This window comes from Lithobates pipiens, unplaced genomic scaffold (assembly GCF_037356315.1).
Source record: "Lithobates pipiens isolate NorthernLeopardFrog02 unplaced genomic scaffold, aLitPip1_a1.2 Scaffold_28, whole genome shotgun sequence".
NCBI classification, from domain to species: domain Eukaryota; kingdom Metazoa; phylum Chordata; class Amphibia; order Anura; family Ranidae; genus Lithobates; species Lithobates pipiens.
Window position 1 is genome coordinate 17,819,995 of NW_027507789.1, and position 20,538 is coordinate 17,840,532.

Genomic DNA, 20,538 nt, shown 5'->3' on the forward strand with positions numbered 1-20,538 from the left:
TATATTTTTTAGATTTTTTAAGTGTGAGCGCAGTTGAAATTCCTGACTTTCTTCAGATGTGCAAATGTAGCAAATCCCCAAATACCCTGAAACTAAATAACACCCTCGTACCGGACACTGTGTTTAAAATTGGACCTATATCTGAAACAAAATGTTTCTGTATTTCTAAATAAAAGTGTGAAATGTCCTTATAAAAGAGGATCTTATAACGAATGAGTTCCTCGGGTTCATAGAGTGGAAAAGTACTTGAGTTAACCTAAAAATGGTTAAGGTCAAGTACTAGGAAAGGTAAACATATGGCAATATATGGGATGACTAGTGCTTAGAAGGTTGGCATTGTCAAGGTGGCAGGAATAGATTCCCTAGGAGAGACATATATTGTCAAAACTATTAGGACGCCTGCCTTTACATGCATATGAACTTCAATGGCATCCCAGTCTTAGTCCATAGGGTTCAATATTGAGTTGGTCCACCCTTAACAGCATCAATTCTTCTGGAAAGGCTGTCCACAAGGTTTAGGAGTGTGTTTATGGGAATATTTGACCATTCCTCCAGAAGCTCAATTGTGAGGTCAGGCACTGATATGGACGAGAAGGCCTGGCTCACAGTCTCCACTCTAATTCATCCCAAAGGTGATCTATCTGCGGAGGCCAGTCAAGTTACTCCACCCCAAACTCGCTCATCCATGTCTTTATGGACCTTGCTTTGTGCACTGGTCCAAATCATTTGGTGGAGGGGGGATTATGGTGTGGTGTTGGTTTTCAGGGGTTGGGCTTGGCCCCTTATGCCGCGTACACACGGGCGGACTGTATGGCGTACTTAGTCCGTCGTACAATCCGACGGACAGTCCGTCATACTTTCGACTGAACGGACTTGACCACACACGGATACCCAAACAGTCCGTCGAAAGCTTGCGCGATGACGTGTACAGCACGTACGACGGGACTAGAAATAGGAAGTCCAATACACAGCAAAGCACCCTTCCGCCGTGTAAATCCTTTCTGGGCATGCGCCATTCTTAGTCCGTTGAACTAGCCTACTGACGAGCGGATTGTCCGCTGAAACCAAGGTACGACGGACAGAATTTTGAAAAATCCGAAATACTTAGTACGCCAGACTGCACGCTGAAAAAGTCCGCTGAAGCCCACACACGAGCGGACTGTCCACTGAAATGTGTTTCGACGGACTAAGTACGCCATACAGTCCGCCCGTGTGTACGCGGCATTAGTTCCAGCGAATGGAACTCTTAGGCGTCAGCATACCAAGATATTTTGGACAATTTCATGCTCCCAACTTTGTGGGAACAGTTTGTACACTGGTGAGCAGTCATTTTGGAACAGGAAGGGGCCATCCCCAAACTGTTCCCACAAAGTTGGGAGCATGAAATGGTCCCATATGTCTTGGTATGCTGACGCCTTAAGAGTTCTCTTCACTGGAAATCGGACTTTGAGTTCACATTCGACAAAACATTTATAGTCTGCAGTTACAGTTTTTGGCAGACAAAAAAGCGAAATCAGCTGTCAAAAGCACCATACTAATGATCCGAAATCCAGAAGATCATTCGTCGGATGAAATTTGTCTTCTGATTTTTATATCGTGTGTACGGGCCTTTAGACTGGGATGCCTTTAAAGTTCATGTGCGTGTAAAAGCAGGTGTCCCAATACTTCTGACAATATAGTGTACTATATCTGGTGAATTAAAGCTATGAGAAGCATGGATAAATATATAAATATATATTAACATCATAGTAAGGCACATTATTTAAAGTGATACATTAAACATGGGGAACAGAATTTACATATTAAGGCCAATGATTGACCATAACCATAAGTATACACCATGATATAGTGTCCCACCTTCCATAAGCAGGGCATATCATGTCCCACCTCCTTTAGACCATTCATAAAAGGTTCCACCTCCTACAGGCAAGGCATAGAGTGCCCTACCTCCTACAGGCAAGACATAGAGTGTCCTACCTCCTACAGGCAAGGCATAGAGTGTTCTACCTCCTACAGGCAAGGCATAGAGTGTTCTACCTCCTACAGGCAAGACATAGAGTGTTCTACCTCCTACAGGCAAGACATAGAGTGTTCTACCTCCTACAGGCAAGGCATAGAGTGTCCTACCTCCTACAGGCAAGGCATTGCGTGTCCTACCTCCTATAGGCAGGACATTTAGGGGTTGCTTTATTAAAGGTAAAAAGATTGTGCACTTGCAAGTGCAGTTACTCCAGAGCTTAGTATATGCGGTTAAGCTTCACTTGCAAAATATACACAATCACATGCAAGGAAAAAAAAGGGACTGCATTTTTCCTTGCATATGAGTGGATGATGGAAGTCAGCAGATATTTTCCTCACTTACTAAGCTCTGGAGCAACTACACTTTGTCACGGTACTACTAAAGTGAGCCCACAAGCGAGCAGGCGACACGGGATCCCCCAGGCCATGGAGTCTAAGGGCCAGCTGGTATTCTGCCAGGGACCCCCTCACAAGGGTTTGGGCTTAGCTGCGTGCTGACTCCAGGTCACAACCCCTGGGTTTACCCTGCTCACTAGGGGAGTACCAGAAGACACTGTCAGACAAGGATGGCTGTATGGATGAAGCAAAGGAGAGCCGGATAGCGAGCCAAGGTCAGGGCAGGCTGCAGACAACGTAATCAGGAGGACTAGCCGAGTCTGTACACAAGAGATCAGTTCACGAGAGGTCATGTTAAAGCAGGTTACATGAAGGGAGCTCAGAAACAAGCGTTGCTCAAGCAACCAGAAGCTGGTCTGGAAGGAATTTAAATAGAGAAGCACATGGGGAGCTGGACAAGAAGTAGCAAGAAGGAATGACATAATTAAGGACCAGGTGAGGCCGGCGACACCCATAGCTGCAGAGTGCAGCAGAGCTGAACACAAGCTAGTGGAACAACAGGTGCCAGCCGACCTACAGCAGTAAAGGTAAGACACAGATCAGTTCCGCAGCTGATCTGTGACACAATTGTAGAGTGTAACTGCAAGTGCACAGTCTATTTGCCTTTAGTAAATCAACCCCATAGAGTCCCACCTCCCAAAGGTAGTGCAATCAGATGCAATATCTCATAATAAGGGCATAGAGTGTCCCTCTTTCTTTGGGCAGGGTATAGAGTGACCAGGCACCTAGATCAGGGTATATAGTGTTTCTCCTCCTATAAGTAGGGCATAAAGGGTTCCACCTCCTTTAGGCAGGGCACAGAGTGTTCCTCCCCCTACAGGCAAGGCATAGAGTGTCCTACCACCTTTAGGCAGAACATAGAGTGTCCTACCTTCTATAGGCAGGGCATAGAGTGTCATACCACCTATAGGCAAGGTATAGAATGTCCCGCTTTCTTAGGTAGAGCATAGAGTGCCCCACCTCCTATTGGCAGGGTAAATAGTGTTTTGCCTTGTATAAGTACAGCATAAAGGATTCCAGCTCTTATAGGCAGGTCATATAGTGTCCCCCCACTTATAAGCAGGGTGTTACCCCAGAGCTTTGTTGCACCTTCTTCCCCACCATGTACAATAACAGAAAATACATGTGTATAATAAATTACTAGGTAGATAAACAGTGGGGGTTTTTTCATACCAACCTCAAAGATTTCAAATCCGGCAATATCCAGCACACCAATGAAATGCTGTCTGGGGAGTTTAGTATCGAGTTGCTGGTTGATACGGGTCACCATCCACTGGAATAGCTTCTCATAGACAGACTTGGCAAGTGCATTTACATTTTGGTGCACCTAGATACAAAAAATGGTTTAATGCTGGTCATCACTAACAAGGGAGACAGATGAAGATGGTACCAACTCTGTATGGTAAAACCTACCTGCTCTGGAGTCTGCCCCTTAGTCACATACTCATTCCCCACCTTCACCCGGGGGAAACAGAGTGCCTTTAGCAAGTCAGCAGAATTCAATCCCATGAGGTACGCCGTTTTATCGGCCACTGGAACACAGAGATGTCTCTTTAAGAGCCATTCCAGATAACCAGCGAAAAAAATTAGTCGATCACATTCAGGCCACATCACAAGTATTGAACTTGGAATAACCTCCAGAAAATAATTTTCTAGGGTTTCAAACATGTGACTGTCACCCAATGACCGAATAGAAGATCATACAGAGAGGATAAATAGATAGATAGATAGATAGATAGATAGATAGATAGATAGATAGATAGATAGATAGATAGATAGATAGATAGATAGATAGATGCATAGACTGACCTTCTGTCCCATCAGGCTCGGCCTGCTCTTCCCGTGGTTTTTGCTTGAATTTCATATTACCATAATGCAAAACGGCACCGGTTAACTTGTAGATTCCGACCTTCTCCTCAGGAGTGAAGCCCAGAATATCAATAGCACTCTGCAATTCCACATACAGAAAATAAATAAAACTTGGTTCTGGAAATCTGACCCCCCTTTTATCAGAATATCTGTGACAATGCCACAGAATAATATTAGGCCCATTTCCTGGTCTCCTTACATCCGTGGCCATCAGCTCCTCGGTGTCATCAATGCTCGCCACAGAGATCTCACCCTGACTGACGTACGGAAAGTCATACGGGTTTGTTGTAATTAACAGCATGTCTAAAATTGTACACAATTACAAATATTTGATTCCAATAATGAATAGCAGACATTTATTTCAGTAATTGACAGTTTCATAGTTAGTAAGGTTGAATAAAGACCCCAGTCCATCCAGTTTAACCTGAGTGAGTGTCTACCCCTATCCCTGTACATTGCACACTCACATTGGCCCCTACCCTCAAGGAGCCCACAATCTAAGGTCCCCATTCATATACTAGGGCCAATTTTTGGACAGAAGCCAATTAACCTACCTGCGTGTCTTTGGAGTGTGGGAGGAAACTGGAGTACCCGGAGGAAACCCACACAGGCACAGGGAGAACATGCAAACTCCAGGCAGGTAGTGTCGTGGTTGGGATTTGAACTAGTGACCCTTCTTACTGCTTGGTGAGAGTGCTAACCACTACACCACTGTGCCGCCCAATAAAATTCAGAATGTTCTACACAAACATGGAAATGCCATTTCCTTCACGTGTACGCAATTATGACACAGTAAAATTTTGCCTGTGGACTCTTCCTCTCTCCACCATCTTTCAGCGTTCCCCGACCCGTCGTCTACTCACCAATCAGTTCCGGCTTTTTGTTTGACAGGATCTGGTAGAAGATGTGATAACTTCTCTCTGCCAGGAGCTGAAAGGTGACCCTGGACTTCTCCAGTAGATCTGTAGTAAGGGAGAGGTTTGGATGCTACAGCTTTCCCATATGTTACTTTTTTAATACATCAAATCACTCACTAATTCTATATTGCTGCCAGACCAAGAGATACTCACAGGTTTCGATATCTGCGGAAGCCAGTTTGCCAGTGGTGCCAAAGTGAATACGAATGAACTTGCCCTGTTTGGTGACACAATACATCCACACATTAGTCATGAAAGCAGCAAATGTATCCCTCCAAAAAAAACAAAAAAACAATGTATACAAGTGGCAGAAGTGGGCCAAGGGCAATGATCACTATTATTCTAATGCCCCGTACACGCGATCGGACTTTCCGACAACAAAACTGTGGATTTTTGTACTAAGGATGTTGGCTCCAACTTGTCTTGCATACACACGGTCACACAAATGTTGGTCAACAATTAGGAACGTAGTGACGTACAAGACGTACGTGATATCTCCATTACGAATGCTAGTTATATCTCCAGCTTGTACTTGGTTCTGAGCATGTGTGGACTTTTGTCCGACGGACTTGTGTACACACGATCGTAAAGTCCAACAACAAACATTTGTTGGCGGAAAATTTGAGAACCTGCTAGCCAACATTTGTTGGCGGAAAGTCTGACAACAAATGTTCGATGGAGCATACACACGGTCGGACTTTCCGCCAACAAGCTCACATCCAACATTTGTTGTCGGAAAATCCAATCATGTGTACGGGGCATAAGAGTGTTTAACAGTTTGGTGACAACATTTCAGTTCTGTTGCAACTCACAAAAAAATTAATAATCATGATCATCATCCAATCTAGCAAAACCCAAAACCATTCCCTAGCCATATCTTAACAGAATCCAATACCTACCTATCAATAACAATAAACTAACATCTAATCAAAAAGCAACTCAACCAAACCCCAAACCATAACCCAGTTTAATCCTTAACCATAACCCTAACTCAGTCTCCAGCATTAAACTTTACCCCATTTCTAGCCATAACCTAACCCAACTCCCTAACCTAACTCAGTGCCTTAATATAACTCAATTTAATGCCTAACATTAACCTTACCCAAACACCTTACCCAACCCAGCACCAAATTATAAGAGTAACCCAATTAAGTGGCTAGTCATAGTTCCAACAGAACTCTAGACATAACCCTAAGTCAACCCATAACCTTAACTCTAACCAACCCAGCCACTATCCACAACCTAGACTAATCTGTGGATTAACCTTAACCCATAACCCTAACCCATTTTTTTCCCTAACCTTAATTCCAACCCATCCTACAGCCATAAACCTAACCAAGGCCCTAACCATAACCCCAACCCATTACAAACTCTCAACACAACTCTAATCCAACCCTTAATTATAACACTAACGCAACTCCCAAATACAATCCTAGCCCTAACTCCAAACTCTAACTAAAGCCATAACCTGAACCAAAAGCAACCCCTAACCATAGCCCTAACCCAATCCCCTAAACCTTTACATTCTCCCTAATGATGCAGCCTAATCACTGGGGGTCATGACTCTGAGCTAACTGAGCTGTTTACAACTAGTCATTAAGTTTTGCACAATATGAATATTTGCAGTTTCATATAAAGAAGACACCGATAGAAAAAACTCACAAAACGGGATGAATTATCATTCCTGACAGTCTTGGCATTGCCGAAGGCCTCCAGCAGAGGGTTGGCCTGGATGATTTGGTCCTCTAGGGTGCCCTAAACAGAAAATAATAAATTTAATTAGAAGAATGGGTCATCTTTAAAAAAATGAGCCTTAATTCATAGATTGTTTGTCGGAGCCTTTTTAAAATTTGAGAAACCTGAATTTAGCAGCCAATCCCACTGAAGTGCATGGGGGTTGGGGGCGAAGCTTGATAATAATTTTAGCCCATTTTTAAGGCTAATAGGCCACAATTTAAAAGGGAGGGATGAGGCAGGTTATATGTTAAAATAAACATTTCGGTGTAATAATTCGCAGGAGCACCAGAGCACCGGAATCGCCTGCAATCGTCTGAGGAACAAAGCAGAATTTACCAACTTCAGCAAGCAATGAAAATTTGCAGCTGAAGTTGAGCAGCGGAAACATTGTGTGACACTTGTACAGTGCTGAAGCACCGTAATAAGCCAGGTGAGGTTGCTGGTTATAGTGCTGTGACAGACCCAACCAGGACAGGTGCTTTTGAGTGGGACTGAATGGTAGCCTCTGGCCTACTGACTATGGACCCTGGCTTTTGAAGGGGCTCTATTCTTGGGAAGTGTGTGCCTGGGGGACCCTTGGAGTGGTCTTGCTATGGATTCGGGTCCATGTCCTCCCGAAACACACAGACTCTGGGAACCTAGGACCTGGATACAGATTTGGGGCCCTTGTGCCCAAACCAGCAATGGCTGCTTTAAGCTGTGAGACTTATAACAGAGGTTTATATAATCAGCTCAAAAAGCCTGATGCTGGGGTCTCTACTAAGGTGTCTTTCTCCCATAGTATAATTTCCCCCCATTGTGGGCCACCTAGGTGGGAATTCTCATTGTTAATTAAGTCATCTATTGTTTCTGTCTGTCTGCTAATCTCTTAGAGATTTGGACATCCCTAGGTCTTCTTACTGGGGAACTGGTGCCAAACGATCTAGGTGGACACTTAGGCTTGTCTAGGTGACTAGTTAGCCTACTGGATCCACGCTAACTCAAACTCATCCCTAGTCTTTATCCATCAATCCTTGATCTTTGTTGTCAGTTTTGATGCAAGCAGTAATTGGTGGACCTGTCATAACTGTTCTATGGTAGGATCCATACATTGTATATACATTGTATAACATGTATACTATACCTTTATCCCACTTGTGGATTCCTTCTTTTTCACCTCACCCACAGCTGCAATTGTTGCAAAGTACTGGATGACGCGTTTTGTGTTAACAGTCTTCCCAGCACCGGATTCTCCACTGCCGAACAGAACAACATTGTATTAAGGTATAGAGAAAACCTGCAGGTTTGCCTATTCATGACCGGGGCTATCCTTTGTGACCCCAGCTCATCTGCCAGAAGGCTTTAAGTGGCTTTAGATATTAGCGCCGTCAGTGTGGCATGCATTTCAGATTTAAAATGTTTATAGAATGAACATTTTCGACTTAATAACTAGTAAGTTACAGAATTAGTGAAAGATTATAATAATCTTATATTATACTTAATAAGTAATAGATACGCACGTGATGAGGATAGACTGGTTCTCACGATCTGGAGGACAGAATAGAAAGACAGTTCTGTTATAATGTAACAATATCAATTCCATCAGAGATCAATTCCATCATTGCATTTTGGTGCGATTTGAGTACAGTAAAAGTGTAGCAAAAATGCATCAGTGTGAAAGCAGCCTTAGATATATCCAGAAGATTCCACCAAAGCTATCTATATAATGTCCCACTGTCCCCGCACTGAGTTCCTGCCTCTGCACTACTGAATTTCAAATTTACTATAACAATATCTAATCTGTTAGTGATATCTAGAAGATTTCATCTGCATATGAGCAGTGTATGTCTAAATTTTGGTAGGCTTGCTAACTGCACACCTGTACGCTTGCTTCATAATCATCCCAGGAATAGAGGTCAGGGTTCATCATTAGGCTACTTTCACACTGGGGCGTCGGGGCGGTAAAGTGCTGCTATTTTTAGCAGCGCTTTACTGTCGTTTTTGCAGAGGTTTTCGGGTGCTAGCCGGGTGCCTTTAACCCCCTCTAGCGGCCGAGAAAGGGATAAAACCGCCCGCAAAGCACTGTTGCAGCGGCACTATGCCGGCGGTTTGGCGGCGCTGCCCATTGATTTCAATGGGCGAGCCGCTTTAGGTGTATACAGCGCTGCAAAGATGCGGTTTGCAGGACTTTTTTTGGCGTCCTGCCAACGTACCGCTCCAGTATGAAAGCACTCGGGCTTTCACACTGGTGTGAGAGGCGAGGCTCTTTACAGGCGCTATGCAGGCACTATTTTTAGTGCTATAGCGCCTGTAAAGTGTGAAAGCAGCCTTATGCCGCGTACACACACGACCAGACTTTTCGACGGACTAGGTCCGATGGAATGAATCCGTTGGATATTACGATCGTGTGTGGGCTCCAGTGGACTTTTTTTCCCTAAAAGTCAGACGGACCTAGAAATAAAACATGTTTCAAATCTTTCCGACGGACTCGAGTCCGGTCGAAAAAATCCGGTCGTCTATATGCTAGTCCGAGGATGAAAACAGACGCTAGGGCAGCTATTGGCTACTGGCTATGAACTTCCTTATTCTAGTCCAGTCGTATGTCATCATGTTCGAATCCGTCGGACTTTGGTGTGATAGTGTGTGGCCAAGTCAGTTCATTCGGAAAGTCTGTCGAAAAGTCTGGTCGTGTGTACGTGGCATTAGAGACAGCTCCGCCCGGCAGACAGGAGTTCTGGCCTAGGAGTCAGTGCAGGACTATTTTTTTTATTTTTTTTACAGTTGTAACCAGAACAGAAATAGAGGGGATATTTTCCAATTGGGACACCTGTTCTGGTGATAACTGTCTCTGTAGAGGTTTCTACAAGAACAGGAAGTTGAGGTAGATCTACCAAACAGCACACAAAAATAAAAAATAAAAACTGATGGGGTTTTGAATGTTCTCTAGTCTTTACAAAACAAAAACAAAAAAGTTTTGGCTAAACCTATATGTCAACAGCTACTCACTTGAATTTTTCTTCTATGAGTTTCCAGGTCTGCACATCTGCTCTGCCCGTTAAGAGGGGTTCCCACTAAGCCCGTACTGAGTTTTCAGGTCTGTACACCTGCTGTGCCCAATATAAAGGGTTCCCACCATTCCTGTCCTTAGTTTCCAGGTCTGCTCACCTTCTCTGCTCACTATGAAGGGTTCCCATCATGCCTGTGCTGAGTTTCCAGGTCTGTACACCTGCTGTACCCATTATAAAGGGTTCCCACAATCCCTGTACTGAGTTTCCAGGTCTGCTCATCTGTTGTGCCCATTATGTGGGGTTCCGACCATCCCTGTGCTGAGTTCCCGGGTCTGTACACCTGCTGTGCCAATTATGAGGGGTCCTCACCCTCCCTGTGCTGAGTTTCTGGGTCTGTACATTTGCTGTGCCCATTATGTAGGGTTCCCACCATCCCTGTGCTGAGTTCCTGGGTTTGCACATCTGCTTTGCCTGTTATTAGGGGTTCCATCATCCTTGCACTGAGTTCCTTGACCTGCCCACCTACTGTGCCCATTATGAGGGGTTCCCACCATACAAATTATTGGGACACGGGACCCTTTTTTTCTTACAATAAACATATAACTCATTTTTGTTTTCTGCTTCTTTCTGCATTTTGACTCACCAGTCAGCATGAACTGATAGGCATTGTCAGAGATGGAGAAGATGTGTGGTGGGGCCTCCTGTCGCTTCTTGCCACGGTAGGCATTAACCACCTCAGGGTTGTACACGGGGAGCCACTTGTAGGGGTTCACAGTAACACAAAACAGACCAGAATATGTCTGAAATAACATATTTTAGATATTTGTTAATTACATCTGTCCCATAGGACTCCTATCCTTGTGATTGGTAGTGACACAAGCCATTTAATGGCTTGACATTTTGGTTGAGAGCACAAGCAACTGTAACATTTATCATTCATGGCATGCCTTCAACATATAACAGTACCTGTTATGGGAAACCGTTAAATCACAGGGTTTCGTTCTGCTTTAAGTACTCAGGAAGATTTAATAAACATGCTCATGTGCTGAAGGTTTGAAGACCTTCCAGCTCCTGAGTTGGCTTCATCATGTCCAACTCACCTGGCCTACCAATGTAACCATAAGTCTGCTAAAGTATAAAAGTGGACCTGTCAGTAATTTACAAATCTGCATAAATAAATTCCAGACGTGTCATATACAGCAACTACTGAGCTCCAGTTAGGGACTATGACTAGGCTCATATGATGTCATCAGGGGCCATAATGCAGTGTCAGTAAATCCGGAAAATACTGCATTATGGCCAATAGATGGAGCCAACAATCATAAAAAATAAATGTATTAGGCACATTTTAGTCATTATTTGTGATGGCCATGGTCCACTTTAATGAGTTGCCGCAAGCAGCCATTAGGCGAAGCGAGTGGATAATGTCCTCTCACTGTCATCTACAGTCAGTTCTGAGGCGTTGGATTTGTATGTGTCAGCCAGGTGATATTTGGGCTGGTTACTTTATTTTTTCACATTTCCTTTAGACAGAGGTACACAGAGCTTTCACATTTTATGACCACGTGAAATGCTGGCCACCTGGCGAGGAACGGTAGGTGGGAACGTACATAAATCATCCAAGCTTTATAACGATCCTTCAGATTGTACAATACAGCCGGCTCGTTCAGGTGAGTCAACATCGCCATGTCCTCAATCTTATCGAACTTGGGAGGATTCATGGGGAAGACATTATCTGATTTCACTGTGACCGTCTAATGGGTAAAAAAGAAAAGAGAGAGATTGGGGGATGGGGAAGGAGAAAAGGGGGGGGGGGTGATGAGGGGGGAAAAGGAGAGCAAGAGAAAAGGAGAATGGGGGAGGGAAAGGAAATGAGAGAACAAGAAAGAACACAAGGGAGGGCAAGGGAGAGAGAGGAATGAAGAGTGAGGGAGAAACAGGGCAAGGGACAGAGACAGAAAGGAAGAGTGAGGGAGAAACGGGGGCAAGGGAGAGAAAGAGGAAGGAAGAGTGAGGGAGAAACGGGGCAAGGGACAGAGAGAGGAAGGAAGAGTGAGGGAGAAACGGGGGCAAGGGACAGAGAGAGGAAGGAAGAGTGAGGGAGAAACGGGGCAAGGGACAGAGAGAGGAAGGAAGAGTGAGGGAGAAACGGGGGCAAGGGACAGAGAGAGGAAGGAAGAGTGAGGGAGAAACGGGGCAAGGGACAGACAGAGGAAGGAAAAATTAGGGAGAAACGGGGCAAGGGAGAGAGGATGGGAGAGTGAGGGAGAAACGGGGCAAGGGACAGACAGAGGAAGGAAAAATTAGGGAGAAACGGGGCAAGGGAGAGAGGATGGGAGAGTGAGGGAGAAACGGGGGCAAGGGAGAGAAGAAGGAAGAGTGAGGGAGAAACGGGGGCAAGGGACAGAGAGAGGAAGGAAGATTGAGGGAGAAACAGGGCAAGGGACAGAGAGAGGAAGGAAGAGTGAGGGAGAAACAGGGCAAGGGACAGATAGAGGAAGGAAGAGTGAGAGAGAAACAGGGCAAGGGACAGAGAGAGGAAGGAAGCATGAGGAAGGAAGTGTGACAGTGAGAGAAAGGGAAGGTGAGGGAGAAGGATAAAGGGAGGGCAGGGTATAGAGAGAAAGGGAAGACAAGGTAGAAGGAAAAATGGAGGGCAATGGGGAGAGAAAAAAGGAGAAAGAGAAAGGGAGGGTAAGGGAGGGATAGGAAGGGAGGGCGAGTGAGGACAAGGTTGAAAGAGGAGTGAAGGGAAAAAATGAGAGAGGTAGGGAGGAGAAGGGAGAGAGAAGAGGGGAGGGCGAGAAAGACAGAGGAAAGGAGGACAAGGGAGAGAGAGGAAGGGAGGGCAAGGGAGAGAGAGGAAGGGAGGACAAGGGAGAGAGAGGAAGGGAGGGCAAGGGGAAAGAGAAAGGGGGAGAGAGGATAAGGGGAGAGGGTGTGGGGTGAGGGTGGTTGACATAGTGAGAGATGATACAAGACCTCTCAGAAATATTTGTAACATTTTGATTGTATAGTATCAGAAATAGAAGAATAAAGGAAGAGCTGGAGGACAGCAGGACAGACCAAATTCTGCAAATAACACAATTAAACTGGCATTAGATCTGATCATTCAGCTTGTCCTGCCCCCACCGAGCACTTACTGGCATCAAGGTATTAAAAACCAATACAACATTTATACCTCCCAGCCATTCATATTACATTTTTTTTTTTTTTTAATTTTAAGCCAAATATTTTTTTAATAGGTAGCAAACAGATACATTTTTCTTCTCTATTCAACAGACAGCTGGTCAGAATTTTCCAGAAACCTCCTCTGCACTGGTTGTGATTAGCTTCTGCCTCATACAGGTCAGTTCAGGTTACATGCAGTCTATAGTATAAGTTCTTTCTCAACCTTTTTAGCCCAGAGGAAAGGTCTTAGGGAACCCTTACAAAAATCACTTAATCAGGGTCAGTGGTAAAATGCCCCTTACATTGGGGGTAGGTAGGAAACCATTACAATCAGTGCTGGACTTACCATTGGGCTTGACTGGGCTCAAGCCCATGGGTCCCGCCCAATAGGGGGCCCCGCCGAGATACATAGCCGAGTATATCTGCTCAGCTCTGTTCACAGTCATGCCCAGTCCCGCCCTATGATGGACATAACACAGGGACTGGGTGTGACTGTGAGCCGAGCCGAGTACACTCGGCTACTCTCGGCTCCGCTCGGGACTGCGAGAGGACCCGAGAGCTGGTGAGAGCCCCCTATAGGACCCGAGAGCCGCCGAGAGGACCCGAGTGCCGCCGAGATGCACAGGACTCTGTATCTCGGCTGCGCCATTTTTAAACTTCAAGACTGTAAAGACAAGGCTGCAAATGACACTGGGGGCAAAACTGCAAATGACAAGGCTACGCTGACAAGGCTGTAATGACACTGGACAAGTCTGCAGATGGATGGACAAGGCTGCAGATGGACACTGATAAGGCTGCATTGATGGGCATTTAAATGTAAGTTTTTTCCTTAAACTTCCCTCCTAAAAGTTTTTTTCCTTAAAATTCCCACCTAAACTTGGGGTGCATGTTATACGCCGGCGTGTGTTATACACCGATAAATACGGTAATATATAGAAGGTAGGGCCCGAAAGTGACTACTCAAGCCCAGGGGCCCCCACCACCTTAAGTCCTGCCCTGATTACAATGGTGGTCAGAATATCTCCCTCCCCCTTACAGACTGCTGGCTTTGCAAGTGGTGTTGGCCCTGGAACTATGTAGGCACTATCAAGAGGGAGGTCATTCAGCCATGACTCAAAGAACTCCTAGCAACCTCTGGAGGAACCCTAGGGTTTCATGAAACCCTGGTTGAGAACAGCTTTCATAAACAGTAAGCAATTTATTTGAACAGAAAAGCATGTTGTTGACCCTGAATATGCAATTTAGCAAAGTTGGTACTTCATGAAACTGGTCAGTACAGAAGACATTTCTATAACGAATATTGGGTGACATACAGCATTAATGGCACCCATCCTCACCTACCGTGCCTTCCTCAGTTTCCACAGTGGTTTTTCCAGCCTCAGTGCTTTTAATCTTCCCCTTGATGTAGTCCACATTGGGGTCAGTGACAAAGCAGTAGGTCTTGGCATCGAACGGTTGGTTCTGGGCCTCGATCCGCTCTCTTTCAGGCTTTCGGAGAAAAGGAGCTGCCAACCCGAAGGCCATCATCTCCTGTTCACTCATGGTGGCAGCTGGAAGGAGAGGGAGGGTGAAAAGGTTCTAAGATGGTATACAGAATGAGACTCCTAAATGTCATTGTTATAGGACCCTTAAGTGTCAGTGTATCATTGTTCTGGGCCACAAATGTCCACGTGTCACATGTCCCCCAAGTCTCAATGTTCTAGGACCCCAAGTGTCAGTGTTTCATTATTCTGGGAGACCTGTGTGTCATTTTTCTGAACCCACAAGTGTTAGTGTGTCTTTGTTCCACCAGCAAGTATCAGAGTGTCACAGTATTGGGACCACCAGGTTTCAGTGTGTCATTGGTTTGAAACACCCAACTGTATGTTAGTGAGTACACATCCAATTGCTCTGTCATTATAAGAGACCTAACTCATTTGTGTTCATTGTGATACCCCCAAAGATCAGTGTGTCACTGTTCTGGGCCCTTAAGTGTCAGTGTTATGCTGCTGGGACTCCCAGGAGTCATTGTTCTGGAACCCCCAGAGTCAGCACGCCATTGTTCATGGACTCCCTTTGTCAATGTGTGATTTTTCTGGGACCCCAAAATGTCAGTGTCATTGTTCTGGGACCCCCAGATGTCAACATATCTATGTTTTGGGACCTCCAAGTGCCAGTGTCAATGTTCTGGATACTATGTGTCAGTGCATCATTGTTCTTGACTACCAGTGTTAGTGTATCATTGTATTAGGAACCCCCCCCCCCCCAGTGTTTGTGTGTCATTGCTTTTGGACCCCAAAATATCAGTGTGTCATTGTCCTGAGACCTCCAACTACCGATATGTCATTGTTTTTGGGATTCCAGTGTCAGGGTATCCATGTTCTAAGGCCCCAAAGTGTTCATTTGCTCTGAACCCCCAGTGTTAGTGTGTCACTGACACTTTTGGATTCTCCCGAGTGTTTGTGTCATTGTTCTGTACCCCAAGTGTCAGTTTGCGATTGTTTCTGTACCCTCTAGACTCAGTGTGTCTATGTCCTTGGACCTCCAGTTATAAGTATGTAACTGTTCTGGGACCACCAAGTGTCAGTGTGTCAATATTCTGGAACCTTCAAATATCAGTGTATGTGTTCTAGGACCCTCAAGTGTCAGTGTTTCATTGTTCTTGAGCCCTCATGTCTCAGTGTGTCATTGTTTTGCTGACCTCCAACTGTCAGTATGTAATTGTTCTGACATTCACATGACACTGATTAGCATAATACGCTCAAAAACCCAACACACCAGGATAAAGCTGGCCATATGTGGGCTGAATGAAAAAAAAGATTCCTCTATTCATACAAATGAGGTGGATGGAGGAATCTCCCTGTTGGGACATTGTATTCTGACAGCAGCTCCCATTACTGTCAAAATACATTGATTGAGAAAAGTTTTCCAACTTATCTGGTTATTTTGATAGACTTCTTTCAGCTAGTCATCCCTGCAAACCAGCCGAAATTTCAACCAGTGTATGGCCCGCTTAACCACTTCCCCTACGTCCTTGGGTTTCAGTGGTTCTACCAGAGTCATGGCTCCAGTCATGAGTGACCCTAGTATGTTTTTTTAGAAAAATTTCAAAAACTGTGCCAACAAAGAAACAATTAATATTAGCTACCCTAATAAAATATAAAAAATTGTGAAAGTTATAAATAAATATCACATTCACTATACATTCAATGAAAAAGAATAACGAATATTGTGAATTCACAACTAAAGATGAAAGAACGAACAAAGTTCATCAAAAGTCCATAAGAAATCATCAGTTGCGATCCTTATCAGAACACCACGGTGATTCCACTCAAAAAATTGCACACAAGTGCCCGTCACCAAGAAGTGAGTGCGCTTACCAGATGTAAGCTTAATCAAAGCTTTGTATGCAAATCCTCAGTATCCTCCTCCTTGAAACTTGTGTTCATAGATCAGCTAACCACAGTGAAAGGCAGCGTTCACACAAATATATATCTCGTTCAGCGATCCCAAAAAATGCTATCAGTGGCTCCAAAAGGAAGCGGAAACCCACATAGTATAACACTGTTTGGTAAATTTATTTTAAAACATAAATATTGCACTTACATGGGCATCCATTCAGATACAGCATGAAAAATAAAACATAGAAAACCGGCCGGCATTCGGGAGCCCATCCTCCCCTCCTACAACGTGATGGCGTCACTGCGTGCCTTTCCAGACGCGTTTCGTCACAAATGACATTGACAATGGGGAACTATTCCCCATTGTCAATTCCCATTGACAACGTCATTTGTGACGAAACACGTCTGGGAAGGCACGCAGTGACGCCATCACGTTGTAGGAGGGGAGGACGGGCTCCCAAATGCCGGCCGGTTTTCTATGTTTTATTTTTCATGCTGTATCTGAATGGATGCCAGGTTACTGACAGGTGTTGCTCGTCGTGACCACATCACTCCATCCCTTAGAGCCCTGCATTGGCTGCCCGTGAAAGAACAGGTTCAGTTCAAAACGGGATGTCTTGTCCATAAGGCACTGTATGGATGTGGCCCAGAGTATCTGAAGGAAAAATTTGTCAAGTATGTGGCTACCCAATCCTTGAGATCGGCGAACTTGGCCATATTGAAGATTCCAAAATGTAAAAAGAAAATGTGCGGAGGGAGAACGAGTGAAGTACAAGGAGCTGAATTTTGGAACTCCTTGCCTCTGAAACTAAGATTTGAGAACTACTTTTTGAAATTCCGAAAGAAATTGAAAACCATACTTTTTGTACAATCTTTTGGAGTCACCTAATTTTAATTGGGGTGTGTTGGACAGACTCCCTGTCTTTTATTTTGTATGTTACCATGCTGGTCTGTTGGTTCCCTTAAGGTCTTTTAATGTCAAAGTCGTAGGTTAAGTATTTTAATAAATAAATAGAAAAATTTCAGGCTGGTTGTACACAAGTTAATTGATAGAGCGACTTGTATAAAACCAGCCTGCCTATACAATTGCAACAACTGGAGGTCCGCTAATTGCATATCCCTGCTATACATAAATTGAAATTTGGCCAGTCCCTGCTACACTGGCCACATTTTGATCCATGTATTACCGGGTTTTACTCTGGAATTCCAAATGAAAATTGTTGGAAAAAGTCTTAGACACCTTTCATACTGGGGCTGCAGCCGCATTTGCGGTAAAGCGCTGCTCACTTTAGCAGCGCTTTACCGCAGTTTAAGCGGTGCTTTTTGGCCACTAGCAGGGTGCTTTTAACCCCAAAGAAGGGGTTAAAAACTCCCGTGTTGCTGTGTTTCCAAAGCGGCTTTTCAGCCGATTCGGAAGCGCTGCCCATTCATTTGAATGAGCATGGCGTTTTGGGAGCGCTAAATACAGAGCTTCCTACCCGCTCCAAAGATGCTGCTTGCAGGACTTTTCGCAAAAACCCCGCAAGCGCATCAACCCAGTGTGAAAAGGCACACTGGGATGAATGGGAGGAGGTTTCCGAAGCTTAACAGAGGCAATTTCCAGACCTAAATCACCTGAAAACCGCCACAGTGTGAAAGGGGTCTTAGAAAAATTGGGGGGGGGGGGGTTATGAAAAATTGGGGGGTTATTTACGAAAAGCAAATCCACTTTGCACTGCAAGTGCACTTGGAAGTGCAGTCGCTCTAAATCTAAGGGGTAGCTCTGAAATGAGTGGAAGCTCTGCTGATTTTATCATCCAATCATGTGCAAGCTAAAATGCTGTTTCTTTCCTTGCATGTCCCCCTCGGATCTACAGCGACTTTACTTCCAAGTGCACTTGCAGTACAAAGTGGATTTTCCTTTAGTAAATAACTCCCAATATCTTTTACTTTTTGCTATATAAATATCCTACATTTTTTATCAAAAGAAAATAATTGTTTCCTCGGTTTAGGCCAATATGTATTCTTCTACATATTTCTGGTAAAAAAAAAAAAAAAAAAAAAGCGTATATTGATTGGTTTGCGCAAAAGTTATAGTGTCTACAAAATAGGGATAGTGTTATAGCATTTTTATTATTATTATTTTTTTTTACTAGTAATGGCAGCGATCAGAGATTTTTATCGGGACTGCGACATTATGGTGGATACATCGGACACTTTTGACACATTTTTAAAACCATTGACAATTATACAGCGATCAGTGCTATAAAAATGCACTGATTACTGTGTAAATATCACTGGCAGGGAAGGGGGTTAAAACTAGGGGGCGATCAAGGGGTTAACTGTGTTCCCTATGTGTGTTTATAACTGTGGGGGGATGGGACTATCTAGGACAGTGATGTCGAACCTTGGCACCCCTGATGTTTTGGAAATACATTTCCTATGATGCTCATGCACTCTGCAGTGTCGTTGAGCATCATGGGAAATGTAGTTCCAAAACATTTGGAATGCCAAGGTTCGCCATCACTGGTCTAGGAGGAGAGAGAGATCGGTGTTCATACATAGTATGAACACATGATCTGTCTCCTCTCCCCTGAAAGAACTGGGATCTGTGCGTTTGCACACACAGATCCCTGTTCTCGCTCTGTCATGAGCGATCGAGGGTGCCGGGCAATTGCCACGCCCGCCGGGCACTCGCATCGGCTCCGGGCACAGGCCGGCGCCCCTAGTGGCCAAAAGGCGAAGCGACGTTAGGTAATGTCGTTTCGCCGCGCCCGTGCCATTCTGCCGCAGTAAAACTGTGGCGGCAGGTCGGCAAACGGTTAAATCATCTTTGGCTTAACAAAAACAGCATTATTTCGAAATGGTACACACACAGTCTTTGATTTCAGAACTATGATTACAGTTCGAATTCGACTGGAATGCGATGTAAAATTTGATTCAAATTTTAATTCGAATTTCGTAAATTCAGATGAATTTCGTTTCGTTATTCGGTGCATTCGGTAAACTTTTTATACTGTAATTCGGGTATTCAGACATATCCGAATACTGAAAAATTTGTCCTAATATTTGTTAAAAACGTAACGAACCGTACATGTCTACTTGGCGCCGAGTGGCCGCATATTTGTGTGCAATAGCAGCAATAGAGCTGTGCCGGAGGCGAGCGCCCTGTGCGCTCACGCCACAGTTACTGGCGGCTAACTCTAAGCTCCCGTTCGCATCTTGCGATTGGACGCCTTCCATTCATATGACCGTGATTGGCTGTCGTGGCGGTCACATGCTGATAAGCCCCACCTCGCCTCCCGGCAGTCTGAACCCCTTCAAGGGCCAGCATGCACGGGCTTTAAGGGCTCAAAGCTCTGGGAATTAAGCCGATTGCATGTTAATCTGTGCAAACACAAGCCAATAGATTTCGGCTTAATTTACAAAAGAAATCCCTTCCTTACAAAACCCTTCCGAAGTTTCTGTCTTTCCAAAACAATCATTTCTGAATTCAGTGCAAACACTATTGAGGGCACTCGGTGTAATGTAAGTATGGGGCGAGTCCTCATGGAGGGAAATCAGCTTCCAGAACTGAGAGGAGGGCGGCTGTCTGCTTCTTCATTCAGCCAATAGGAAGAGCAGCGACTTAACAGCCTCCAGTCTACATGTCACCACAGTCATGAAAAAGATCACTTACCTTAATTATCCGATCCACAGCTGAGAAAGACAGACGGGACCCTGAGAGAGAAGAGAGGGAACACTTTAGAGAGGGACGGGGGAGGGACGGGGGTGATACAGAGAAAATCCCCTACCTGGACTTGCCCCTTGTCCTGTATTATCCTTTAACCCCAATATCCCCCCACCCCCTACAATAATGTCTTTATTGATTGTATTTGGTTCTGCCAATAAAATGTATTAAGTGGAGAGAGACATGGGGGGGGGGGGGGTGGAGGATGAGAGAGACAGAATCAAAGGGGGAGGAGAGGAGTGAGAGAGAAGAGCAGGGGGAGAAAAGAGAGAAACAGGAGAAAAGAGAAGGGGGTAGAGAGAGGAGAGAAAGTAGAGGGGCGAGAGAAGAGAGCAGGGGGAGAAAAGAGAGAG

The 20,538-nt window shown here is 44.8% G+C and overlaps 1 protein-coding gene across 1 annotated transcript in view; it reads right to left on the reverse strand.

The window, feature by feature from the left end:
• The window catches only part of LOC143935146 (myosin-3-like), a 74,054-nt gene extending 53,846 nt beyond the window's left edge, over positions 1-20,208 (reverse strand). The window contains exons 1-13 of the mRNA XM_077458792.1: positions 20,135-20,208; positions 14,438-14,646; positions 11,536-11,679; positions 10,569-10,725; positions 8,438-8,465; positions 8,062-8,173; positions 6,864-6,956; positions 5,355-5,418; positions 5,148-5,246; positions 4,484-4,587; positions 4,225-4,363; positions 3,829-3,947; positions 3,593-3,742 (exon numbers count right to left, since the gene is read on the reverse strand). Of these exons, the coding sequence (XP_077314918.1) occupies positions 3,593-3,742; positions 3,829-3,947; positions 4,225-4,363; positions 4,484-4,587; positions 5,148-5,246; positions 5,355-5,418; positions 6,864-6,956; positions 8,062-8,173; positions 8,438-8,465; positions 10,569-10,725; positions 11,536-11,679; positions 14,438-14,638 (1,410 nt within the window). The 5' untranslated portion in view covers positions 14,639-14,646; positions 20,135-20,208. The remainder of the gene's footprint in view (positions 1-3,592; positions 3,743-3,828; positions 3,948-4,224; positions 4,364-4,483; positions 4,588-5,147; positions 5,247-5,354; positions 5,419-6,863; positions 6,957-8,061; positions 8,174-8,437; positions 8,466-10,568; positions 10,726-11,535; positions 11,680-14,437; positions 14,647-20,134) is intronic.
• Positions 20,209-20,538: the final 330 nt, after the last annotated feature.